Source organism: Monodon monoceros, unplaced genomic scaffold (genome assembly GCF_005190385.1).
Source record: "Monodon monoceros isolate NGI ecotype Baffin Bay Population unplaced genomic scaffold, NGI_Narwhal_1 Super_Scaffold_2, whole genome shotgun sequence".
Lineage (NCBI taxonomy): Eukaryota > Metazoa > Chordata > Mammalia > Artiodactyla > Monodontidae > Monodon > Monodon monoceros.
This window is the reverse complement of record NW_021703776.1, coordinates 82,375,801-82,402,689: the sequence shown is the minus strand read 5'-3', so window position 1 is coordinate 82,402,689 and position 26,889 is coordinate 82,375,801. Positions and strand designations below refer to the sequence as shown.

The 26,889-nt window shown below is 43.0% G+C and overlaps 2 protein-coding genes across 10 annotated transcripts in view; both read right to left on the bottom strand.

Moving 5' to 3' along the window:
- Window positions 1–7,861, bottom strand: part of STRIP2 (striatin interacting protein 2) — a 44,048-nt gene extending 36,187 nt beyond the window's left edge. For 2 of the 3 annotated variants that reach the window (XM_029233939.1, XM_029233941.1), the window contains exons 1-2: window positions 7,705–7,861; window positions 2,246–2,315 (exon numbers count right to left, since the gene is read on the bottom strand). In XM_029233939.1, the coding sequence (XP_029089772.1) occupies window positions 2,246–2,315; window positions 7,705–7,845 (211 nt within the window). In that variant the 5' untranslated portion in view covers window positions 7,846–7,861. The remainder of the gene's footprint in view (window positions 1–2,245; window positions 2,316–7,704) is intronic. The other variant, XM_029233940.1, reaches the window with a different exon arrangement.
- Window positions 7,862–12,253: 4,392 nt separating this feature from the next.
- AHCYL2 (adenosylhomocysteinase like 2) overlaps window positions 12,254–26,889 on the bottom strand; it is a 172,627-nt gene continuing 157,991 nt past the window's right edge. For 6 of the 7 annotated variants that reach the window (XM_029233039.1, XM_029233038.1, XM_029233043.1 and 3 more), the window contains 6 exons: window positions 26,716–26,810; window positions 18,964–19,062; window positions 17,254–17,322; window positions 17,053–17,131; window positions 15,668–15,788; window positions 12,254–15,267 (listed from right to left, as the gene is read on the bottom strand). In XM_029233039.1, coding sequence (XP_029088872.1) covers window positions 15,261–15,267; window positions 15,668–15,788; window positions 17,053–17,131; window positions 17,254–17,322; window positions 18,964–19,062; window positions 26,716–26,810 — 470 coding nt within the window. In that variant the 3' untranslated portion in view covers window positions 12,254–15,260. Of the gene's footprint in view, window positions 15,268–15,642; window positions 15,789–17,052; window positions 17,132–17,253; window positions 17,323–18,963; window positions 19,063–26,715; window positions 26,811–26,889 lie in introns of those variants that run through there. The other variant, XM_029233037.1, reaches the window with a different exon arrangement.

The window sequence follows — 26,889 nt, the reverse complement described above, 5'->3', positions numbered from 1 at the left end:
ACTTATATTCCAGCCAGCTGTCTAATGGTCAAGAAATACCTTGTCTGGGAGCCAGGGCTTTTGAGTCCTGAGTTCCAGAATCCTGGAGTGACCAGAAACAAATCCCAGCTCTGTTTGTTAAATTCTTCAGTCATTAGTGAGTAGTGTAGATATATATATTTTAAGAGTAGAGCACAAACCCAGTTAAAACAGGGAGCAAGGCTCTTAGGTACTGAACTTTGCTTTTGTCTTATTTTTAAAGTTTAGATCATGAACTTTCATATACTACAGGTAAATACAGAGTACATAAAAGACACTGCGTTTATCTTCTACTCAGATTAAACAAATGTTAACACTTGCCATATTTGCTTCAGACAGCTAAAGTCCCCTCTTCCTTCCCAGTCTTATTTTCCTCTCTAGAGATAATCACTATGATGAAACTGGTATGTATGCTTCACATGCCTAGTTTTATACTTTTAGTACATATCTATGTGCCTGTAAACAACACATGATATTGTTCTGTTTTTCAAGTTTTTATCCAAGCAGTATCATACTGTATAAATTATTTTTTCTTAGAAGCATTTTTTATTATGTCTTTCAATAGCTTACATGAAAAGCAGTGTGATGAACACATCCATTCACTTAACTGACACGGTTCTCAATCAAGTGTGCAACTAGACTTCCTAGAAACATCTTTTAGACTTGTGTGTTTAAGCAGTTTTTTTTTTATTTTTTTTATTTTATTTTTTTAAGCAGTTTTTTTGATGCCTGTATAAATTATTTTGTCACCGTTTCTTCTTCCCTTTAATATATTTTTAATATTTATTGACACTGAAGCATATTGATATAGATCAATTATTTTAATGACTATACAGTAGCCTAATATATTGATTGATATACTGCAGTTTCTCCATTCCCCTACTAAGTTGTTTTCAATTTTTCACAGTGGCGACAATAAACATCTTTGTGTTTTCTTGGGCCCAAGAATTTTTTTAAAGTGTACATCTAGAATCGCTGGGTCATAATACGTGTGAATTCGACTTTGCTAGATATAACTAAACTGCTTTCCAATTCTATACTGTTCCCTCATGCCAAGCCATGTATAAAAAGTACTCATCCCTCTGTACCCTCACCAACCCCAGGCTTTTAAATTTTGCATCTGATGATTGTTGAATAATATCTCACCATTTTAATTTGTGTTTCCCCATTTCCTAACATAATTGAATATCTTTTCATATATTTACTGACCACATGGTTTTCTGTTCTGTGAATTCCTATTCATATTCTTTGACCATTTATCTATAGTCTCTATTGGGATGTTCATTTCTTTCTCTCTCTATGTGTGTGTGTATGTGTGTATTCATATTTTGGATTCTAACCCTTGGTTAGTTATTAAACTTAGCTCTCTATTTCTGTCACTCATCACAAAATTTATTCCCTATGTTTATTCACAAGAACTTCTTTAAAAGCGTTTGTCTCTTTTCTCTGAAAAAGCCTGTCTTAAAGTGTCACTTTCATGTGACAGACTATTTAACTTTCACATAATTTCCACCCAAAGCTCATTTATTAATAATTGGCATTTGTAGCACATGTAACGTGGAGGCCCTTAATGCAAGGAGACCACGTTTAGCCAAGCTAAAAATCCAGAGAGAAGCAGTCCAGCACTGAAAGAAGAATGGGATCACTCAACCCCAGCTCAGAAACATCCAAGCAGAGCTCCACTGTGATGGATATAGATGACATGTTCAGCTTTGCTCAGCTGCCCAGTTGTCTACACAGTTTTTCTTCAGACATTGCTGAGACTTTAATAAGGGGCAAGTATTAGGGGAAGGGGGTGAGATGGACGTAGAAAAGAAAAGGAGAGAGAGATGGAATGGGAAAGCAATGGAGTGGGTGGCAGAAAGGGGCACCCAAAAGATATGGGTGACTATGGGAAGAGAAAGAAAGGAGAAATGGGGAGAAGGTGGAGAGAAAACAGATTTGAGAGTGCACCAAAAGAGAATTAAAGAAGGGTGAGCAGAAAACAGGGATAGAATGAAAGAATGGAGAATGCCATACATAGCCAGGGAAGCATTCACAGAAAGAAATGTGAAAGCAAACAAAGAGATACTGACCACTGGAAGGTGTAGAGAAGTGGGAATGTGGAGAACAGCCTGTGCTCTATAGCCACTTGCTGAGAACAGACAAGCTGCCAGGGGAGAGCACAGGCATCTTCCCTCTCCTCCTGGCCAACCTTCCACTCTTTACAGACCCATCTATCTCATACCTGACAACTCTGCTGCGTGCCCATCTGTGTCTCCATACTCAAATTCCAGGGTAGGGCAGTCCACAGAGCCCTGTAATGGAGAAATCTTTGTGGTAACTTGGGAAAAAGGCTGACAAAAGGAGATCACACCCTCATTTCATTTTCCACCTCTCTTGGAGGCCAAAGTTAGAGGAAGAAGGCAACTAGGAGAGTTCCATCTGGGCCTTTCATCCAAGAAGTACCCTCCTCCAAGCCAAAATTAGAGGCTCAGTGTGGGGCTGGGCTGAAGATTCCTATATAGAATCAGAAACTCTGGGCAAAGGACCAGGATCATGAACAGATATGAAAGCTACAATCTGTGCCCATATCTGATCTACATAAACACAGACCTGAAGAACATCTAGCTGATCTCTAGAAAAACAAGACGGATGAAAACAAAAGAAGTAAACTGGATTCTGACTTCAGCTCTGTCATTAACCCATTGTATGATTTTGTATGATTTCATTCTGTGGATCATAGTTCCTCATATATAAAAAGATGTCCTTAGTTCCAATATTCCACAATTTTAGGACTGTCAAATAAGGTAGCATTTCCACTTCAAATTGTACTAAAGGCTAGATTTCCTATGATGTTGTATGTAAAAATTTATAATACCCTTTTAAAAGTATTTTTAATATAATCCTACACCCGAACCTCTTTAAGCATTTTGGGATAGATTTTTCCTACCAATATATGAATAAATATGAATTAAAAAAAATTCGAATCCCAGGTCTTGTCACATACTATGTGATCTTGAACAAGTTACTTAACCTCTTTGTGCCTCAGTGTAGCATAAAAAATGTATTTGGTCTTTGCCCCATCACCCACCTTCCTGGCACAGAGCTCTTAAAACCTTTGGAATTTCCTGAGTAGTAGGAGTGCCTGTTATTCATAAGGAGCTCCTGTCAACCATACTTGAGGTTATGCTAATGAGGTGACTTAGAGTGAGAATTTCAAAAAAGGAGCTCCAGGGAGGGGAGGAGGCTGAAGACTGAGTTCAATCAAGTGGCCAGTGGTTTGACCAACCATGACTAGGTAACGAAACTCCATATAAAAACTCTGGGGCTTCCCTGGTGGTGCAGTGGTTGAGAGTTTGCCTGCCGATGCAGGGGATACGGGTTCGTGCCCCAGTCCGGGAAGATCCCACATGCCGCGGAGCGGCTGGGCCCGTGAGCCATGGCCGCTGAGTCTGCATGTCCACAGCCTGTGCTCCGCAACAGGAGAGGCCACAGCAGTGAGAGGCCCGCGTACCGCAAAAAAACACAAACAAAAGAACTCTGAAACAATGTGATTTGGGCACACCAATGTGCTAGGAGGGTAATGCCACAGAGAGGGCATGGAAATTCTGCACCACTCCACCTCCATACCCTGTCCTATGCCTCTCTCCATTTTGTTCCTGAGTTGTATTCTTTATAATAAAATTGTAGTCATAAATATAGCACTTTTCTTAGTTCTGCGAGTTGTTCTAGCAATCTATCGAACCTGAGGGGGACAGTCATGGTAACCCCTGAATCTGTAGTTGGCCAGGCAGAAGTGCAGGTAGTCTGGGGATTCCACTGTGGCTGACATCTGAAGTGGGGGCAGTCTTGTAGGACTGAGCCCTTAACTTGTGGGGTCTGTGCTAACTACGGGTAGTGTCAGAACTGAATTGGTATCAGGGAATTGTTGGAAAATGACGTACTCAGTTTTCTCATCTGTAAAATGAGGATAATTCATAGGGTCATTGTAAGGACTAAATGAGATAATAGAGGAAAAGCACTTAGCACACAATCCAGCACCTGGTAGCACTATGTGGACGGTCACTCCAAGAATTTTACTTACTCTACTTATGATTTTAATATTATATTATAAAGGCATTTTTCTCATACTATTATTATTTTTTTAAAGATAAAGGTTTACTTTTTAAAAAATGAATATTTATTTAATTAGGCTGCGCTGGGTCTTAGCTGTGGCATGCAGGATCTTCGTTGCCACATGCAGGATCTTTGTTGCAGTTTCCTGGATCATTAGTTGCGACATGCAGAATCTTTAGTTGTGGCATGCATGTGGGATCTAGTTCCCTGACCAGGGACCCCTGCATTGGGAGTATGGAGTCTTAGCCACTGGACCACCAGGGAAGTCCCTGTCTCATATTATTATAACTGTCACTTTAAACAGCTAAGAGAAGAGTTCCCTGATGGCCTAGTGGTTAGGATTCTGGGCTTTCACTGCCATGGCCTGGGTTCAGTCCCTGGTGGGGGAACTACAAACTGCACAGCACAACAAAAAATTTTATTAAAAATAAATAAACAGCTAAGTGGACAGATGTCTATTGGCTTACTTAACCAATTCTCTATTGTTGAACATTTGTTTTTAATTTTTCTTTACTATATACATGAAGCTGTAATACTCTTATAAATTTTTTTCATATTTAGGATCTTCTCTGACAGATTTTTATAACGGGAATGAATGCATCAAACCTTATGACAATTTGTATGGCTCTTTGTACATGACAAGTTGTTTTCCAAAACCACTTTATGAATTTACACTGCCAAAAAGGTGATTCATGTTTAAATCCACTATAGCAAAGATTTCTAAACTTCTGGATTACAGGGACCAGTAAGAAAAAAAAAAGGTGGATGGTGGAGAATGACATAAGGTTGTTGATGTTTTATTTTCTAAGTAGAAACTTTAAAAATCTCTTAAATATATATATAATTTTAAAAAATCGTTTAATGCCCCCAAAATGCAAAAGACAAAATATCAGAATAAGAGCCATTAAAAGCAGTGAAGCTTTTTTTGACTGTAAGTCAAAGTATAAGTAAACTTTACGTCATGTCCCAACACACACAAAACTGGAACAGAAGTTTAACAAAATAATATTTACCACTACCATATGTGATAAACCAGTACTTCCAATTAGTCTACTTCTTTAAAAAAATGTTGGTCTCAACTCACAGGTTACTCCCTACAGTTTGAAAAACATTGTTTTAAATTACATACATCCTTTAAATTTAATGTATTGAACTACATTTTATGAAAAACTCACTTCAATGCCTTGAATTTTCCTCATTTTGCTACAAACCAGTTAAACTTTGTCAAGGACTTTGGGAACGACCTGAAGCAAGAAATCTGGCTGTAAGAGGTCTGAGGTGAATCTTTTGGTTAGGTTAAGAATCTTTTTATTAAGCAAACTCATTCTCTAGCTTCCTTTTAAGGTTAGGATATCCATACACTAAGCCATTGGGAGAGGGTAGGTCAATGGTACCCCTATAAACACAGTGATGTACGAGGCTCTGTTGACTTGTGCCAACAGTAATTCTCTTCCAGAAATTCCTGAAGCCCTAGAGAGGAAAGAAAATCATCCTCCCCAGGACTGTTTTCCACAGGAATGCAAAAGGAGGGAGGGAAGGAAAAGCAGACAGTCACCTATCTGAGAGTCAGCAGAGAGTCTGGCACCTGGGTGTTGTGATAGGGGATGTATTGACAGGTAAGAGCAGCTCTCCTGCTGCAGTGGAAGGTGAAGGAAAGCTAATGTTTCCCGCCAACCTTTGGGCAGGCAATAAGCTCAGATGGTGAGGATCACTGCAGTTGTTCATTTCCACATGAAAAGTGCAGCTGCAGACAATCAGGCGGTAAACTGTGGTGCAGGTGGAAAGCTCTGAGTCTCTGGATACTGAACTCACTGGCAAGAGTAAAACTATCAGCCTTTTCCTGAAGGAAGACTTGATAGGTAGGGAAAAGGCCTCCTGGTTCAAGAGGAGTTTTAATTCACCCATAGAACATATCATTCCGAAATTATTTTATTCACTCCCACACTGTCTCTGCACCCCGACTGTGGAGAGACCGCTGTATCCCTAGCACCTAAAATAGTGCTGGGCATATAGAAAGAACTCAACAACTGTTGAATTAATAAAAGACTCATCCCCCTGCCCCACCCCCCAAAAACCATCTGAACAAGAACGATGTCTCTACGGGGTAAGGAGAAACAGGGTGCCCTAAAAGGCCAGATTCGTACTGAGGCAGGGAGGGAGATGCATAAAACCCTGATCCAGTATGGCAGGAGGGCTGAGCTCTGCCTCTGAAAGGTGGTGTGATTTTGGGCCAGTCTTTTCACCTCCTCCACTTCTCTCTTTTATAAAATGGGATGGATTCCTGCTTGTATCAAAATGGAAAGCATACATGAAATCCCTTTGAAACTGAAATACAATTCAAATGGTAAACCGTGGACTGGGATGCCTAAGATCTGGCTTCTACTACCAGTTCTGTCCCTTGATGATGATGATAATATAGTACTAAGAGCTACTGTGCGCTAACCAGCTACATGCACCGTGCCTGCACTGAATTAAACATTTCATATTCAATTATCTCATTTTGACTTTATCGCAACCTTCTGAGGCAGGTAGTATTAACCGCATTTTACAGAGGAAGAAACTGGAGCTCAGAGGCTGGCAATCTGCCAAAAGTCACACCAAGAGTAAATGGTAGGGCTGGGATTCAAAACCTGCTCTGACTGAACCCAAAGCCTGGTACCCCTGGCCACTGTGCCAGATGTATGACCTTCGGCAAGCTACTTTTGTCTCCCACTTCCTTCAAAGCAAGGGCTAAAACCCGGTGACCTCTACAGACCCTTCCACACCTGACATTTTGTGGTCTGATTCCCCGCTCAGATCCGGTTCTGCTCTTGGCTAGCTGATGGAAGCTGGCTGGATGAGGGGGTTGGAGTGAATGTTAATTCACTCCTTTCATCCTCCTAGTTAGGGTTTCTTTTAAGAAGAGGGAACATTCATACTCCTCTCTGTGGGTCTCTATCGTGGGGAGGGGGGGGGTCCATCCACTCGCTCCGGTACTGCCCCGCCTGACTCCTGTATCATTAACCCTTACGGGGAGAGGGCCTGATGTCCGTGGAAAGTGCTCCCTCAAGGGCTCGCCAGATCACGGGGGGAAGGGGAAGGGCCCAAGTCACGCGGCTGCTCTGCTCGGCTCGGGGTGCCTCGGGGTGGGAGGGCGGCTGCCCCCACGCCGGCCCCTTTTCACTGCGGCCGGGCTCCGGCCTCCGGCCTCCCACCCCTCAGGCCACTCACTTCACCTCTCCGCGCCTGTTCCTCCTCCGTAAATCGGCCTTACGAATTACCACTCCGGAGGGCTATAGCGATTAAGTGAGATAAATATGTGAAAGTATCCGGGACGCTGGATATCACGCTCTATCTTCGCGCCCCCCGAGGGAGGCCAGAGGGCTAGAAAGCCCCAGACCCGCGGCAGGAGACGGGCGGAGAGGGTCAGGGGCTGCAGAGCCCGGAGTTCAGGCTGCGGCGTGCCCAGCAGGCGCCCGCTCCGAGAGGCGGCACGGGGCGCGCAGGGGTCTCCCGGCGGCGGAGGGGCACGCGCCCGAAACACCTAAGCCAACGCTTCTCGCCCCGGGCGTCTCCCGGCCCCAACTGAAAGCTCTCCGGGCTCCTCACCTCCGACTCCCGCCGCTGGCTTCTGAACGTTTCCCGGCCTTTAGGCGCCGCCGGCTTCCCTTTGCCGCCGCCGTTGCCGTTGCCGTTGCCATAGCCATTGGCAGGCGGGTTCCCGGACCCGGGTGCCGCGGGGTCCTCCATGCGGCTCTCCTCAGCAGCTCCCCTCTGCCGCTCTGCGCTCTCTGCCAGGGGTTACCCCACAGCCGCCGCGCGCCGGGAGCCAGGCCCCGCCCCCTCCACAGCTATTGGTTGAGACCTTTCTCCGCAGCCCCACCCTGCATCGCGATTGGCTGTTCAACCTCTCTGAGCGGGACTTGGAGGGGGCTCATTCAAGGGATTTTTTTTCCCACTCCCGCGGCGTCGCTGGTAGCCTGACACTCCGCGGTCGGCTCTTAGCTCCACCTCCCACGTCCTGGGCCTTGAGCTCTAGGTGGTCAGCTCTGCTTCTCACTAGGTGTCCCTCAGCCCTCACCCCCTCCCAAATAGCGATCGTTTTGGGGAGCTCTAGTCTCCGCCTGCTGCTCCACTGCAGTCTTCGTTTCCCCAGTATCACAGACCTCTGCCCCCAAGTCCTGGCTCCTGAATACTTTCCAAATCCCGCTTCAGTCGAAGGGGAGGGATGGCACCGCCGGGTGGCCAGGGACACCGCAGGAAACGAGCGACTCTCCCTCTCTGGAAGCTGAGATTTCAGAGGCGAACTCATTCCACTCGGAGTGAGGGCTTGACTGGGAGACTGGATGTTGAGGGGTGGAGTGGGGAGTTTTTACTTCACTGAAATTGCTGGTGCCTTTCCGGGCTGTTCCTGGCCATCTGCCTTTCTCTGCTGAAGGGGTGCATCTTCCTCATGGTGTGAGCTAGGGAGTAAAAGTTGATTGGAGTACAAATCCCCAGCGCCACCTGTTCCCCAGTCCTTTCCTTCATTCTAAGATCCTTCCTAAGGGCTCAGTGTTACCTGGGGCAAATGAGGCTGTGTGGTTTGCCCACTTTGGAACTTACGTAAAAAGCGTCTTACAGTAAATATGTGTGCAGTCTGGGATAGTAATAGAAGCCCCAAACAAGTTGGGGGGGGATTGTTGAACTGCCACTTTGTCCCAGGCATTGCACTAGACTCTTTCCAGATATATCTCTCCTACAGGTTGTTTTCACTAATCCAATATTACTGACAAGGAAACCGGGACTCTCAGAGACTAATTACTCTTTGCTTGCAGTTCCCAAGGTATCATATTCTAATATCTTGTTTCAGTGTCTCTCACTGGAGGAAACTCTGCTCTTCTCTTGGCTAACTTCTATTCTTCCTTAAAAATTCTATTTAGTCATCACCTCCTTCTCCAGAAAGCCTTTCTTTTGACCCTCATCAACCTACTCAGGCTGTGCTGGTGTCAGCCAAGTCTGCCTGGATCCACAATCCTTATATTTTCTACTACATCCTCAAAGTAAGGGGCTCAAAGGAATTATCCCCCCTTCTTGTATCATACCTCTCCCTCACACTTTCCTCTGCTAATTAGTAGGTGACAGATCAAGGCAGAGTTGAGAGTGAGCACTCCTTGGAGATTTCTGAGTTCCTTTCTCTCCCTGGTCTCCAACATCTCCTTACTGTACCCACCCACAATTTTCCCTTTCCTCTCCCATTCCCACCACCCACCCACCTCAACCTGGATATAAGCTCTCTGACAGTAGCTTTTGTTCATCTGTGTATTGCTCATTTCTGTGTGTTTAACACAGGGTTTCTTCTGTACTATCGACTGAAAAATGTCGTGGGGAGCTGTTTTGTGCACTGTAGAATGTTTAGCAGAATCCCTGGCCTCTCTTCACGAGATGCCAGCAGTACCCTCCCCCTAACCGTGACAACCAAAAATGTTTCCAGATATTGCAAAATATCCCTGGGTGGGGTTGCGGGGGGCAAAATCTTCTGTGGTTGAGACCTACTGGTTTAAACAGAATTGAATCGATATGAATTTCTAAGAAAGTCTCTGGCTCAAGGCCTAAACTATTTGATTTTGGAATTTTTTTCAGGGTATAATTTTGTTAAACTCTTAAAGATTCATACTCTGCTTTAAAATTCACAACCCACACCTAGCTCATCACTGCTTCAGTGTGGTAAACCTGCCACAGCACAACCCATTGGGGCTTCTGAATAAAATTATTTTCTACCTTCCCTCTTCCCAGTATATCTCCTCCTAAGCAGTCAGAGCTCTAGGATTGACAAGCCCAGAACTTCATATTCTTTTGTGAGCCTAGTCAATCATCAGGATCCCCAACAATGGTGACATACAGGGTGGCTACTTTTGAGGTTTTGTTCTTTTTCCAACCTATCCCTAGGGCCAAGGGAGCAGAGTAATCTTCAGTTGGGAGTAGAATTGAGGACAACAGCTCTCAAGTCCCCTCTGGCCTTTATGTAAAGCCATTTGCTGAGCCTAGAGCTCCATCTGGCTTCACTTTGGGAGATGGGGTTTAAAAAAGCAGTGCTATGGAGATTGCAAAGAATCAACATGGGGAGAGACCTCAATCCAGTATCTTTTCCACACTGCAGTAGAATGGGAGCCAGTAAAGATCAGACATCTATCTAATCATTAGAGGCCCAGACTTTCAGAGCTTATCATAAGGAGGAAGATATCTGGAAACAACTACTGGAAGAAGTAACAAGAAACAACAGATTAACTGAAAACTTTGAAACTCTGGGCCATGTTATTGGCACACACTCAATTTCTTTTAGCTTATTTGTCAACAAAGAAGTGACAGCCAACAACAACCACTGACCACAGAGGTACCCATAAATATACCTTGGAGCTAATTAGGGACTGGTCCACATCTTGCAGCGATGGCTCCAGTGTGGAATTATTTTTAAACCTACACTACCACTTTCCCTTGTCCCCAAACTCAGGTATTCTGAAGCTGCTGGCAGAGGGCTAGAGGTATAAATAGGTATAGTTACAAGGACCAAACATACCCCTTTCCCCATATAAGCACTCCACTTTAATCCAGAGGTTGGTTGGATATGTGATTATATAGATAACACCTGGCATTGAAAAAGCTTTAAAATAAGATTGCAGGAAGTCTTAAAATACCTAGTTTTTGAGGGTATCGGGCAGCCAGGATAAAATAGTACAATAGAAAAAGGATAAGAATACCCTCTTTGCCCTATAAAGAGCACATGTGGGTGTAATGAGGCAATTCAGGCTGTAGCGCCCTAGGCTGAGACAAGGAATCGATATTTATGTAGTACCTAGTGTTTGCTGGGTCTGTAAGCAGTATTTTAAAAATTAAATCAGGTCATTAAACCTTTAGGAGATAAGCATTATCTATTTCACAGGCAAGAAAACTGAGGCTCTGAATGGTTATATAATTTGGCCGAGTCACACAACTTGTAAATGGTAGAGCTGGTCAAGTCAGCCTGACTCCAAGCTCTTTCCACAACATCACGAGATTGAGAAACTGCACAGCAGTGGGCAGCCTGGGATTACCCTGTGAATCTGAAATTAAGACCGAGGCACTCAAGTTTCCATCCTTCACAAAAGAGGAGTCAGACCTTGCTGTAGGGCTTCCCTGGTGGCTCAGTGGTTGGGAGTCCGCCTGCCGGTGCAGGGGACACGGATTCGTGCCCCCGTCTGGGAGGATCCCACATGCCGCAGAGTGGCTGGGCCCGTGAGCCATGGCCGCTGAGCCTGTGCGTCCGGAGCCTGTGCTCTGCAATGGGAGAGGCCACAGCAGTGAGAGGCCCGCGTACCGCAAAAAAAACCAACAAAACAACCTTGCTGTAGTGGAGCAAATCCTGCCAGCTGGTTTACAGGCTCCATGCTAGCTGCTGCATTCTCCTTTGAGAATGGGCCACCTTTGAACCATTGCCAATTGCCCAGGCTATTCCAGCCCTGTGGCCCTTAGTTTAGACAAACAGAAGTCAAAGTGGCATGAGATTCTGATAGGGAAGAAAACATCTTGCATACAGGATATAGAACTTGTTTAGGTTGTCAACTAAAGAAAGTAGCTATCTTTAGTAGCTATTTCTCAAAAATGGCTACTCTACTGGTAGAGAAAGAACAGGCAGTTGGACTCATCCTCTGGTTATGATTTACTCAGGCAAAACCTGACTTAGAGACAATTCTCTGCTAGATTCATTTCTTTCTTCTCTTTGGTTGGATGTCATAGTCAGGTCCTGTAGTCAGGGTCTTTTGGTCCCAAACCACAGGAGGCTCCTTTTTGTGCTCTCCAGCTTATGGCAGCACACAGAGGGCTTGGGGGACCAAGAACCAAGCTTTAGTTTCTCTGCTTTAAGCCTATACTTCTCAACTCACCCAGAGTAGTCGCTTTACGAAAGCAGGTTCTTTATACACATAATGGGGTGGGCAGTGGGGGAAGGGTGATATTTATGAGTGGAATGACCCACCATGGAACAAGGGACTCAAGGCTAAGGACACTTAAACATGCCTATTGGTAAGTGCTTCAGCTTTTCACATCCTTGTGCTACAGCAGGCTCTCTAGCCTGTTGCCCAGAAGCCTCTCTCATCTCTAAATTCCTAGTTCACTGAAGCAAGGAATACTCTCAGTACAAGAATCCATTTTAAGAATATTTTATTTATCTTTTGAGATTACATATTCATTATTGCTGATCTAATACAATCACTTAGACATAAAGATTTCCAAGAGCCTCTCAGATATGGCAATCTTTAGAGGTTTTATTTCCTTTCAGTAAGATGACAATGAGAACTAGATGATTTTACATATATATGTATGTATATATAGTTTAGAACTTGTCCACATATAATTTGCTGGTGTTGCCTATTTTTTCCTGTAATTTTCCTTTATTAAAAAAGCTTAATGCAACAATGCATTTTGATTTCTTTTTTAAAACCATGACGAAGTTAATTTTGAGAAAACCACAGGAGCAGCAATTTCAGATCTGTTCAGAGAAAAGCCAAGCAGCAAAAAAGCTTTGCAGGAGTATGTGGCCATGGGGAGCCGTGCTCATATGGGAGGGGAGGATGAGGAGGTCGGAGGGCAGAGGAAAGGTAGACCAGATACTTTTTTTTTAAATGAGAAAAAGAAAACAGTATTTCCATTAAGAAGGCAAAAAACCTTGAAAACTAGCACAAATTCACTGCAGAGAAAATGGTAAGATTCCCCACAGGCCAGGGTCACATATAAAGAGCTAATTAGTCCTCTTTCCCATGCTTCCAGATACCTAGGATGCATCTGAGGTGAGAGCTCGAGGGAAGAAGATGCATTTGTTCTGATTACACGGGCAGAAAGAATAACAACCAAATTCCAACACCAAGGTAGAACCCAAATACTCAGGAGGCCTGGACCTCCTTTTCCTTAATGGTTATGACACAGAGTCCCCAGAAAGAGACGAAGAGTGGTCACCTGAAACTCAGAGGCAAATACCTCACCATGGGTAGCAACATGGGCAACCTAACCTAGAAGCCCAGTGTGGCTCTTTTTCATTTGGAATGGGTCTCTTCACATTTTCAAGGCAGAGTATGTCCTGTCAGGATCAGCACATAGTAAGCTCCACAGGCAGCCAGGCTTTGCTGAGAAACAGCAGGTTATGACTTTGGCTTAAGAACATAATAAGCTAGAGTCCAGATATCTGCCTAATGGAATCTTCTCTGGATATAAGATGAGACACAAATTTCATCTTCTGAATCTTCTGTTAAAGGGATTCAATTAATTAAAACAAAAGCCAGAACAGGGTGGGCAAAAGGAAGAATTGAATGGCCTAGTGGGATTTTCAGCATTTATGATCTTCTCCATGAAAGAATATAGCCACGCATGTGGCATTTTTCCAGTACTTGCTAAGACATACGGCCTCTGAGGAACTAGATTCTATGGGCTGAGACTGTGTACTATTTAGTGAGGCAAACAACCATTTACCTAAGATCCACCGCCCTACCTCCAAAGGGAAGGTCACTTCCAGACTAGCTCTGTGGGTATATGTGAAGACCAGGAGAAGATGGAGAAGGTAGAAATCGGAGAGCAGAATTAGGGTGGGAAGGTTATGGTGATCGTGGGTGGTCTGGTGTTTCCTTGGGTCACCTTGGTCTTGAGACTTTGAGGCAGACCAGGATAGGGGAAAAATGGAAAAACAAAACTGAGAGTGTTAAACAGGGTTAGCAGGGGGAAAAAGGACTCATTTCATTTAAGATTCCTAGGACCACTCCAGACTTTAACTCTTAGAACCAATCTGGTCCCAATGGAACCCTTAATACCAACAGGTCAGTCTCTAAAAGGAATCCAACTCTTAGGTGGGACACAAAATTTCAGGCTGCTCACATTACAAATTTTTTGTAATGTTGGAGTTACTCAAGAAACTACCTCTGGAATACAGAAACCCAAGATGGCCAGAACATAAAAAGATATCCCAGCAGAGAAGAAAGACCACAGACCAAATTGCAGAGGCGTTAGATCTCAGTTTCATATTCAATGGCAATGGCCAAAGGGATGAATGTCTGACGACGTTCAAACTAGCTTTGATCATCTGGATTCAGTTTACGGTGTCATCTCTGTAAAGCTTAGCCAGTTAAGCTGCAAAGCCCTTCCCAGGAGACAAATAAATATATTCTGCTTCTTTAGGGTGTTGAGCTGTGGGTCTGAAAGATCTGTCGCATTTCTGAAGCCCTGCTCTCCCAAATCCCTTGGAAAGTAAGCCTTTCCCTGCTCAGTTTCAGAAGGAGTTTTAGGCAATAGGAGGAAGTTTCAGGAAGCAGTGTTTCACAACAAGCCTCCTTTTCTGAGACAGTGCCAATCTGTAGGGAGCTTCCTGGGAAATTATCCAGTTAAATGACAAGGAAGTAAAATTATGGGCCCCAGTGGGGCTGGCCCTCACTTCCTGAGCAGAGGCTAGTTGGGTTAGAAAGAGGGCAAAACAAATGTCTGATAAACATCAGAGCTGTTGAGGAAATAATAGAGGCACATTCCTCTTGGAACCTGAAATTGTTAAAATGGACATAAATATTCAAGGAGAAGAAAGGAGTCCTGGGTAAGGAAGGAGACTCCCAGGAAACAGAGGCACAGCTGAGTTCTTTGTGTAGCTTGCCAAAGCCACAACACTCCTTCCTTCCTTCCATTTTATAAAGAAGGCAGTGATAGTGATGGTCAAGGCTGGGAGCCCAGGCCATGTTAATTCAGTGGCTTCCAAAAGGCTCACCTGGGGAAGGGCCAAAGCTGAGAAAGGCAGCTGCTAAAAATTTATTCCAGAAAACCTCAGAGAAGGAGGAGTCTGGAATCCATGGACTAACTCCTGAGCCTGGACAAGAGAACAATGCCCAGGGCTGAGGATTCCGAGTCAGTGGGGAATGACTCAAAAGATCCACTGGGAACCCCATTTCTTTCCTTCCTCAGCCTGTCCTCTGCGGCTCTCACAGCCCTCAGGACAGCAACCACACTCTGGGCCAAGGCGACATTTATTATTTAGGTTAATAAATAAATAACCTAACATATAGGGTGAGCACGGCAGGCAGCTGACTGGAGAAGCAGCTTGCTGGGTTCTTTCCTGTATAGGAGTGGAGAAAAGACTTGGAGTTCTATTCCTTAAAACTTCTTCTGGCTTGAGTTACAGGAACTTAATACCTGCAGGAAAAAAGAAAGATGAGACTGTGATGTTATCAGCTTGTGGGGATGCTGGGACATGAAGAGCCGGTCTAAAGGTATAACGGGGAGGCAGGGACTTTTCTGCAGTGTATGGTGAGGGTAGATAAATGTGGTGCTTTTTCACATCAATGAAGAAGGCCAGTTTTTCTCCATACAGGGGTAAACATCAAATCAAGAAGATGAAGTGGCAAATTCAGGAAAGGGAGCACTGTTTAATGTCTGGAGAAGGCCTCAAAGAATCATTTGGGGGTGGTAGTGAGGGGGAGTGGGTTTATTTTCCTGAGTTCATGTAAATATGGTGATGGATGAAAAGACCAATTCCAGTGCAGGAAGCTCATCACTACTCAGGCTTCCCTATTTTATGGGGAGTCCAAGGCACCTGTAGTAATTGGGCTTGAAGGGCCCATTCTTGTTGAGCCCCAGATACTTGGCCTGTTCATCTGTCAGCTCGGTCAGGTGGGCATCAAAGGTGGGCAGGTGTAGGCTGGCCACATACTCATCTGGAACAAAAGATCACAAAAGACCTGGTATAAGCATTCTTGCCTCTTGTCTGGCTGTTCTCTCCAGCCTTAAAAAGTTGGAAGACACCTTCTAATTCTCGGAGCTGAATGAAAAATGCTTAACTTTTGCTCACTGGACCTCAATTCTAAGGAATGGTTGCTTGAGCTTAAGCCCAGTGCTTTCCAAAGTCATAACATTTCTTCCTCACAAGCTGTTTCAGCCTTGAACCTTTCCTTCTCCCCAGAAAAGTGAGAAATGAAAGAAGCAATAGGCCTTAGAGTCTAAAAGAAAGGATGGGACAGTGGGTGGACTCAAAAACAGGAAGCTCCAACTTTAGTTCTGCCTTGTACTTTATACTTTAGGTCACTCAGAAAAACTAACACTTGGGGAGCTCCAAAAGGAGTGACTGAGAAGGACACTACACCCTTAGTTCTTATGGGTTTCTATGTACATTCTCTTACCTGAATACATATTGCTTATTCAGAATTTGGAGTCATTTCCTATGTATTTGTTTGCTCTCCCTAACTTCATTATACATTCAGTTATGGACTGTTCTACTTTTTTATATTCTTCCAAGGTGTCTATTAAAGGGATAATATGTCAACTTCTCACAGTTGCTGTGCATCTAATGCTGAAGCAAAACAAAACCAGAAGCTGATTTATTCCCTGATCTTTGGCTTGGGAGTTTATAAACATACGGTATCAGTTCAGGTGTTTGAAGCAGGTTCGTTAAAAATTTAAGACAGTTTAATGTTTCTCCTATACGAAATGGCCACATAACTAAACTCTTAACTGAAGCTATTCAGAGTCTTTCCTTTGGCCTGAAGCAACAGGGTCAGAGTTAGAAGGTGTAGTATCAAAGTCTTCTTGGTCTGAGAAAAGTTTGGTAGGAGCTACTTAGCAGCCTAGGACTGGAGTAAGTCAGATGTCACAAGGTAGGAGATGATTCCTCTTTCTTGTGGGGGGAAGAGTTTTTTTTTTTCCTTTGGGATTTTTTTCTTGTGTAATAGATACTTTGGGAAAATCCTTAAAATTCACATGCAGGTAAACTAAATCACAGCAAAATGTCCTTACTTCATTAGGACAACCTATTTGGAAAACGTGATAAATCAACTGTGGATGAAATCTAAGAATCCTAGCTCCTACTTTACAAGATGAAGATATCTTTTTTCTATCCCTAAGAAATATAATGCCCCCAAACTTCCCTTAGCCTCTGACTCTGAACTACTTGGTAAGGACTGGGATAGAAGAACTCATGCTTACCCATTTTCTTGGGCAACAGGTAGACATCCTGCTTATAGCGACCCTCAGGAGCATTGTAGAGTTCTATCAAGGCAAGAGCCTAGAAAAGCAGAGAAATGGATGCTGACGTGCCATTCACAGCAATCTACCCCATATCAAGTGAAACCCTGATGGGCTAATGACTCTTTCCAGCCCACTGCTTCCCCACTCTGGAGGCCTTACCTGAGTAGTTGCGGTGATCGAGAGCACAAATGTAGGCACTGTGGAGCAGCTTAGGTTTAGCAGACGGCCCTAGAAAGCAAAGGTTAACACACAAATGGGTTGGTTAGATGAAGTCTCTGGCTTTGAGGAGTGAGGGAAGAACACGACAGCCATTTTCCAAACACTTCCCAACTAACATGCTGGACAAAAGGCAGGTGTTCAGTCAGTGGCAATGAACTGATTGACATTTGAGTGAAATGTTAAGAAATTCTGGAAAATCTGATGAAGATAATAAGATAAAAGATCTCTGCGTTTATGTAAAAAGGAATAGAGATAGTCACATGATACTGAGGCTTATGCCAAGGGAGGGTGTATTTCCCTTGAATTTTCTACTTTCTACAACAGAATATCTTCCTTCTGAGGCATCGATATTCCTTTGAAAAACTGTCCTAAACAACGATCTGGTCAAATCCAAGGGCAACCTCTCCAGGTCGTGGTGGGAGACATTTTTTGACTTAGGAAGCTGTGATGGTTTCTGTGCTTTTTCCTCAACCTGGTTCTCCTGAATTCAAGGGCACTTATGTATTTCCAGTGGGTGATTCAGAGAGTTAGAATGACTAGAACCTTCCCCCCAATGCCATTCTTTCCTACTTTATTTCCTAGGAAGCTTGACCACGTTTTCTGCTCAACCATTGTAGCCAAAAACAACTATGGTGCTAGCTTTTGTCACCAAAATTACTAGATGGGACCTGGAAATAAGTTACCAGACAGTGGGCTGACTTTAAAGCAATTAGTGAATATTTAACAACCTGCCAGTCCCCTCCCTGTACACACTCCTGTACATACTTTATAGATGCCCTAAAGTATTTGAGAAGGTGAGATAAGGTGAGAAAAAGTGAAGAGAATAGGAAGAAGACTCAAAAATAAATTTAAAGGCCTCTAGATGAAGACAGTATATGTTTTCATTTTCAGTTTCTTTAATTAAAAAAAAGGCTGAAAATCAAAACTCAAGGAAAGTATTATTGTCCCCCTTGTAATCTTGGTATCTTTCCCCGAAGAAGAGAAAGTGTTAAGGTAAAAACAGGGGGCATTGTTACAGCTGTCAGAAATCTAGGATAGGAAAGAGAAGCTGTCAAGAAAGGAAAAGTGGCCAAACATTGACATGGGAGTCTAAGTGGCCTGAAAGTCAAGAGTAAGGCTGAGCTAGAAGAAGCCAGGAAAGGGAAATATCAATCACACAACCAATACATAGCTGGGTATCTACTACACGTCTGGCTCAGTTTAGGGGAATGGACACTCAGAAACAGGGAATCTATTAGCAAAGACATGACCTTCTCAGAGTTTGCCTAAGATTATCTTAGTTACAGTCAGAAATATCTACTTTGTGCTTCCTGATTAAACCATCCTACAAATGACATTATCTCTTTATAAACATCACTCAAAGTGGCAATGGTTCTATCCATTAATTCCTTCCACAGTAATAAGCCATTGTCTGACTCAACCTGTAGAGTGACATAGAGAGACAGGATAATTGGTGAAAAGTGGGGAACCAAAATAGTTTCTTAATTGCTGAATGAAAAGACCTTTCACAATTAGATGTAAAATCCATTGGTAAAGTAGTTAAGCTTATTCTTAAGAGGAGTTGAAAGTATGAGAGAACATGAGGGGGAGGAGACATGGGTACTGCTGTCTCTCCTGTCAGGGGTGAACTTCTCCAGCCTCAGGTCTTACCTCTGCCAGCAACACTATCCTCTTGCCATCAGGCCATATTACATGGTCAACTTGGGATCTCACTCGCTCCCAGGTCAGTTCTGGTGTCCGAAGACTCGCCTGGAACACAATACAGCAAGCACACCATCAGCCATGCCAAGTCCCACTTTCTGGATGGAAAGATGTCGAAGGGAGCCATTTCAGATAGCAAGTTGAAAGAAGCAACCAACATGCCAGATGGAGAATACCTGTCCTGGGTTGGTTAGGACTGTTCCATTTCAGGGAATTTAATCTTAGGCCCAGCCAGGGAGAGATCACTCAGGATGTCATTCCACAACATACACTGTGCGCCCACTCTCTGCTGAGCACAGTAAAAGGTGCTACGGGAAATACAAAAGAAACCAAAGACATGGTTTCCGCCTTCAAAAAGCTCATACTTTAGTTCGGGACACGAAACAATACATATGTGAGGGGATAAAAGCCTTTAATACTTATGAAGCAACATGCAAACAAGTGCAAATTAATACAGTGCAAACTGAATACATAAGTGCTGAAGAGACACAGAAAACAGGAGGGTCAGAGCTGAGTGAGATTAGTTAGAGAAGAATGAATGTCCTACACATAGCATGCCGGGGCCCAAGGTTCTGCTCTCATGTCCCAACATCCCAGGTTCCACCTTCTCAATGATGGTGGTTCACCCTAAAGTTACAGAAGCTTTGTGACCTAAGTGCAAATGTGAGGTAGCCTTTAGAGCAATGCTTAATGGTAGAGTAAAGCTCCCAATGGCTCACCCTCCTTCCATTTCTGTACATTGTATATTCCGAGAAGAGAAGAAATGTTAAATTTATTAACAGCAGTAATCAAATAACAGTCACAGGGTTTAGACTTAAGGCAACAACTTCCTTCTTCCAAGAGGCAATGCCTAAAATAGAAAGGGAGTCTGTACTCTGAGACTACCCATTGGCTCAAGTTGGTAAAATTGAGAAGTTCTGCCAAATAGTAGTTACCAGACAAATAAAGAGAAACACTTCCGTTATATGACAATCATTTACTGGAGTACATACTGTATGCTAGGCATTATAGCAAAGAACACTATTATAGATAAGACTGTGGACTCCTCTACTAGACTGTGAGCTGTTTATTGACAGGGACTGTATCTTCTTTTCTTTACTAATCTAGTGGGAAAGAAAGACATATAATTATAATTAGATTCAGTATATTCAGGACTTTATTAATGGTCTGGACCATTTCTTTATTAGGTAGATGGGAAATATAAAATCTCTTCCAATGTCAAGTTTCATAAATTAGTTCAACCTTTCTAGAGGGCAATTTGGCAGTAGCTAACAAAATTTCATATGTACCTAATCTTTGACCAATCAAATTCACTTTTAGGGCTCTATCCTATAGCAATACTTGTTCAAGTTCAGAAATATAAGTGCCCACGAATGTTTAACCCAACATTATTTATAATAGCAAAAAATGTAAATCAACATGGGAATGGCTAAGTAAATCAGGATAATTCCATACAATGGAATATAATGTAATTCTCAAAAAAAAAAAGAAATTAGTAGATCTGTATTTGTTAACATGAAAACCATACATTATTAAGTGAAAAAATCAAGTTGCAGAAATAATATGCTGTAACCTCAATTTTGTAAATTTTTTGCTTCTTACTTTATACGTATTTATGTTGCTTGAATTTTAAATTGAGGAAGTACTACTTTAAAATTAAGATTTTAAAAAGAAATTTTATAAATAAATACTATAAATAGAGTTAAAAAGAATTTAAGCAAATAGGCCATTTGGGGACATTAAGGATATACAGAGTAAATCCCTCAGCCTTTAGAAATATCACCATGGAGGACAATAACCATGTAGAGCCAAGATATACTCTTTGGTAACACTAGCAATTTTTTTATTGAGATAATGGGACTTTAAGTATTTCAAGTTCTTAATGTTTCATACTCCCAATCTTCCATTGGACAAGCAATCTTGATGACTGCAACCAAAGAGCTGACACAATGATAACAAGAGTCTCTTGTCTTAGGAAATATTCCCTGGGAAAAAAGATGTGGTGGAATCAAGGAAAGGGAACTTCTTAGGAACATCATAAAAATGATCAGTGCTTAGTAGAGGCAATTTACTAGAGCACTGGGATGGCTATGATGCAAGCAAAAGACCTGAGGGTTTAAAATGGGGTTTGAAGAGCAACTTGGTTAAGTTATCCCCAGCACTGCCCATGCAGTTCCAATAAACTATTAAAGTCTATTTGGCATTTACACTCCTTGAGAGAAGTGTTTCCTATGGCTAGCACAGTTTTACAAGAATTTCTCTTAAAGACATCCAATGTCTTTTCTGTGGATTTATAATCACTAAGCAATCTACCAGGAAAAAGGTCCCCTATGCCCACTCCCTTCCCAAACTAGGTGTACGTCCCACTGTAAAGCCAAGAACAGCTGTGGTTCTAGTCCTGCGAAGCATGGAGTCAGTAGCAAGTCTCAGGCTGTAATTCTCTGGCTGGCAAAAACTTTTTTTTTTTAATTTATTTACTTTATTTATTTATTACTTTTGGCTGCATTGGGTCTTTGTTGCTGCACTCAGGCTTCCTCTAGCTGTGGCGAGCGGGGTCTACTCTTCGTTGCGGTGCGCGGACTTCTCACTGCAGTGGCTTCTCTTGTTGCGGAACACGGGCTCTAGGCGTGCAGGCTCAGTAGTTGTGGCGCACAGGCTTAGCCACTCCGCGGCATGTGGGATCTTCCCGGACCCGGGCTCGAACCCATGTCCCCTGCATTGGCAGGTGGATTCTTAACCACTGCGCCACCAGTGTAGCCCAGGCTGGCAAAAACTTTTAAAGCATGTGCACATAATGGTTTAACCACCTGAACTGTGAAGCTTACAGTCACACAGGCTGTCTATGTGATATATACGGGTAAGCAGGTTTCTTTTCAAGAGAAAGGAAGTATGTGACAGAGAGACTTGGACAAAAGGCAGCTAAGAGCACATCCCTATCACAGGTCCCCTAAGTATTCATGGCATTATTTTTCAGAAAAAAATACAGTTTTCTAAATGACCAACTCTTTCCATGAGCAATTGCTTCCTTAAAATGCAGCAGTCAACATCTCAAGGTTAGGTAAACTGTAAATTCCTCCACAAAAAAAGATCCTTACATTTTTGATCACTAAAAACTCCGGATAAAAATTTACCAAGTCATTTTCCTTCCCAGTTTTGCTGAGTTAACTTACAGTGATTCATCTCTTTTTATCACACTCTGCATCCAATCCATGTAGCAAAGCCCACTGGTCCTACCTTCACAATACATCACTTCTTAATCACCTCCATTGTTTATCCATCTAATCCAAGCTACCTCCTTCTATTGCTGGAAATACTGAAAGAGTTTGCTATCGTCCCTATCACCACTCAAGCTCCAGAAGTGTTTTCTTCATACAACAGCCAAGGTTATTTTTTAAAACATATGTCAGATTTCATCAGTCACCCACTCAAAACCTTCCAATGGCTTCACTTGTATGCAGAATAAAATCTAAAGTCCGTACCATGGCCTACGAAACTCTACATAACCTTGCTGCCTCTTATCCTCATCCCCTTGCCCATTCTGTTCCTGCCACAATGGCACCTTTTCTGTTCCTCAAACACATCAAGCATGTTTCTACCTCATGGTCTTGACTCACCATTCTCTCTGAATAGAATGGTCATTCAAGTTTTTGTTCAAATGTTATCTCCTCAAAGACACCTTCTTTGATCACCCTAATTAAATAGCAACCTCAATGTCCTCATCTTTCTGTTTTACTTTAGTATTAGGCACTAACTGAAAATAACTGTCTATTTTTTTTTGGCTGTGTTGGGTCTTCGTTGCTGCGTGCGGGCTTTCTCTAGTTGCAGCGAGTGGGGGCTGCTCTTCATTGCGGTGTGCGGGCTTCTCATTGTGGTGGCTTCTCTTGTTGCAGGGCACAGGCTCTAGGCGCATGGGCTTCAGCAGTTGTGGCGCATGGGCTCAGTAGTTGTGGCTCGCGGGCTCTAGAGTGCAGGCTCAGTAGTTGTGGCACACGGGCTTAGTTGCTCCGCGGCATGTGGGATCCTCCCAGACCAGGGCTTGAACCCATGTCCCCTGCATTGGCAGGCAGATTCTTTTTTTTTTTTTTTTTTTTTTGCGGTACACGGGCCTCTCACTGCTGTGGCTCTCCCATTGCAGAGCACAGGCTCCGGATGCGCAGGCTCAGCGGCCGTGGCTCACAGGCCCAGCCGCTCCGCAGGCATGTGGGATCTTCCCGGACCGGGGCTGAACCCGCGTCCCCTGAATCAGCAGGCAGACTCTCAACCACTGCACCACGAGGGAAGCCCTGGCAGGCAGATTCTTAACAACTGTGTCACCAGGGAAGTCCATAACTGTCTATTTAGTAATTGTTTCCCACAGTAGAATATAAGCTCCAGGAAAGCAGGCATATTGTTCACTGTTATTTCTTCAGCCAATTAGTACTTAGCACAGAGCAGAGCGAGTACTCAACACAAATTTGCTAAGTAGTGAATGAACATTCTGGAATCAATGTTTAGTTGAGTTTGCTATTTCCTTAAATTTCACTTTGCATGCCCGACACTACATTGAAAGTTGCATAATTAAACTTTTCCAAAGTCATTCTGAACATCTCCCTTTCTGGACCACTTAGTTTAGTCATATACTTTCTGCTAAGAAGACCACGAAGAGAGTTGAAAGATGGCTCTTGGCTAGTGGCAGTGGCAGATACTGGGGCTACCTAGCAATACCTGCAAAAGTAGGTCTAGTCTCAATGCAGCAGCCAGGGTGACACTTTTAAAATAAAAAATCATCCTTTTAAAACAGAAGGCATAAATCCTACAGTGGCTCCATATTCCTCTCAGAACACAATCAGGAGTTCTTACAATGGCCTCTGAGGTCTTATAAGATGTGGCTAATTACCTCTCTGACCTCATTTTCCACTCTTCCCTGCCCCATGCTCTTTTTTTTTTTTTTTTTTTTTTTCAGTACGTGGGCCTCTCACTGTTGTGGCCTCTCCCATTGCAGAGCACAGGCTACAGACGCACAGGCTCAGCGGCCATGGCTCACGGGCCTAGCCGCCCCGCGGCATGTGGGATCTTCCCAGACCGGGGCACGAACCCGTGTCCCCTGCATTGGCAGGCGGACTCTCAACCACTGTGCCACCAGGGAAGCCCGCCCCATGCTCTTCTGCTCTAGTCATACTGGCCTCATTGTTGATCCTCAAACAGACTAGGCAACTCGCGCATTGGGGCATTAGGGCATTGGGGCTGTTCCCTCATCGTGAAATGTCCTTCACCTAAAAGTCAACATGGTTAATTCCTTCAGATATGCTCAACCATCACCTTATTAATGAGCCTTATACCTTGATCCCTCTATCTAAAATTACAACCCAGCACTCTTGATTTCCCCTTACCATGCTCTGCTTTTTCTTTTTTCTACGGTGCTTTCACCTTCTAACATACTATAAGTTTTACTTATTATGTCTATTGTCCTTTTTCTCACTAAAATATAAGTTCCAAGAGGGTAGGAATCTTTGCCTGTTTTGTGCACTGATCCCAAGCATATAGAGCAAGACCTGGCATATAGCAATCACACAATAAATATTTATGATTGAAGGTAAAGAGTCTCCTGGCCTTTATCCTGAGAGATTACTTATATCTGGGCTGCCTTTGGAGAAGAGATTACCACCACAATTTGAAGGTAATCTAAAAAGCATGAGGAGATCATAGTATAACATACAGAAAAACAGGGAATTCCCTGGTAGTCCAGTGTTAGGACTCAGCGATTTCACTGCCTGAGCCTGAGCCCAGGTTCAATCCCTGGTCAGGTCAGGGAACTAAGATCCTGCAAACTGTGAAGCATGGCCAAAAAACAAAACAAAAAACCAAACTAAAAAACTAAAAAAACAAACAAAAACATACAGAAAAACAAAAAAACTGGACTTGAAGTCAAAAAACCTGAATTTTGTGCTTCAATTTCATTTTTGAACCAACGGCTATGACTGAACAATGTACTTAAGCTTTTTTTTTTTTTTTTTTTTTTTTGCGGTAAGCGGGCCTCTCACTGTTGTGGCCTCTCCCGTTGCAGAGCACAGGCTCCGGACACGCAGGCTCAGCGGCCATGGCTCACGGGTCCAGACGCTCCGCGGCATGTGGGATCTTCCCGGACCGGGGCACGAACCCGTGTCCCCTGCATCGGCAGGCGGACTCTCAACCACTGCGCCACCAGGGAAGCCCCTGTACTTAAGCTTTTATTTTCCCAACTGAAAATCAGGAATAAGAATACTGCCTCGTGGGGTGGTCAAGAGGATGAAATGAGATAAAGTAAAAATATAAAAATTACATGACTGCATTGAAATTATCTTTATTTTAGAGCTTCTTGAGGGTTTAGAACGGAAATTCCTTCCCTGTTCGCTTACTCAGAAGATTTCACTTCAGTGCTCAGAGCATGACCACTTCCCTTTAAGCTTTTTCCATCTGGGGGCTCTACAAGCAGATCAATCCAGAAAAGGACAATCATAGGCTAGATAGTTTTAGAAATATTGATACCTTTGACCATTTAGTAAACGGGCAGTATGGCACAAAAGTGAAACTTAACCAAAAAACCAAACCAAACAAAAAAAACACAAAAAATCCCTCAAAACAACAACAGCAAAAAATCCCTCAAAAACACAAACTAAATAAATTACTCATTATAAGCAAAATATCATGGTAAGACAGAGTAATGGAGCCATGCCACTCCAAAACCTCAAGGGTAGAAACAGGCTTTGGTAGGTTGTTTTCCCAGCTATTTTTAATAACAGAAGAATAGAGCACAGAGTTAAAAAGAGAAACCATTTAAAATAGATATCCCACAGGCTCTCAGTATATCAACTGATCCTTACCTGGCAATGCTGAAGCTCAATCAGAGCAGCCCTCAGTGGAGATGAAAGCATGCTTTGCTTGAGCCATTTACTCAGAGAGAAATACAGTTGTGTCAGAAAAATGCCATAAAAACTTAAAACCAGAGTGAAAGTCACACTGAGAGATACTTTGGTAAGTCTGAAAAGAAATAAATAACACTTCTATTAACTATTACTTGAGCACCTTAGTAGGATCAAATGTTCTGTTGGATCAGAAAATTTTAGGTGACTATAATAAAACTAGAGAACCATAGCTATAGGTTTTCCAGGTTTGAGGAACACATGCTACTGAATTGATTGAGTTTGGAAAATATGTTAAGGGGAGACCTAGCCCCATAAAAGAGGGAGAGAAAAGGGAAGCCACCATATTTGACAGACACAGTCAATCTTAAGCAGTGCTCTCACCCCAGCCCATAGATTTCCCTCCCTTGACCTGTTTCCTTGGACCAACCTACTAATCTCACCTTTATGGCAAAATCAAATCTCTCCAAAATACTGACTAGCATACTGACTCACATTTATTGTAACCTTTTTGTAGTTTTGAGTTTACCCAGCTCTTAATCCTAATCATAAAGATAAAATGGCTTACAGTACAAGTAGGTATCAAGCTTAGGTGGAAAAAAACCAATCATTTGAAATGATTAAGTTGAGATAAAGAAGCTTTGTAGAATCCATACGCACAAGCCATAAGGCTAGTGAGTGAACAGACTGTGAACAGCTCTACCAGTACAGTCATGTTTACGATGGCTGGTGACCCTGCTCTTTCTTCTTCTAGTTTATGTTTCTTGGGAAGGAGAGAGAAAAAAAAAAAAACAAAACCCAATGATGAGTCACTTGAACTTACCACGTCAATCTCCGTGTTGGAATGTCCCATGTTACAAACGATGCAGCTATTCTTCATACGGTCTAAGTGCTCTCTGGTTACCACATTCTTGTTACCTTAAAAACAGAAGAGATAGCCACATGAAAAGGAATGAAGTTGGACCTCTTCCTCACACCATATGTAAACTTAACTTAA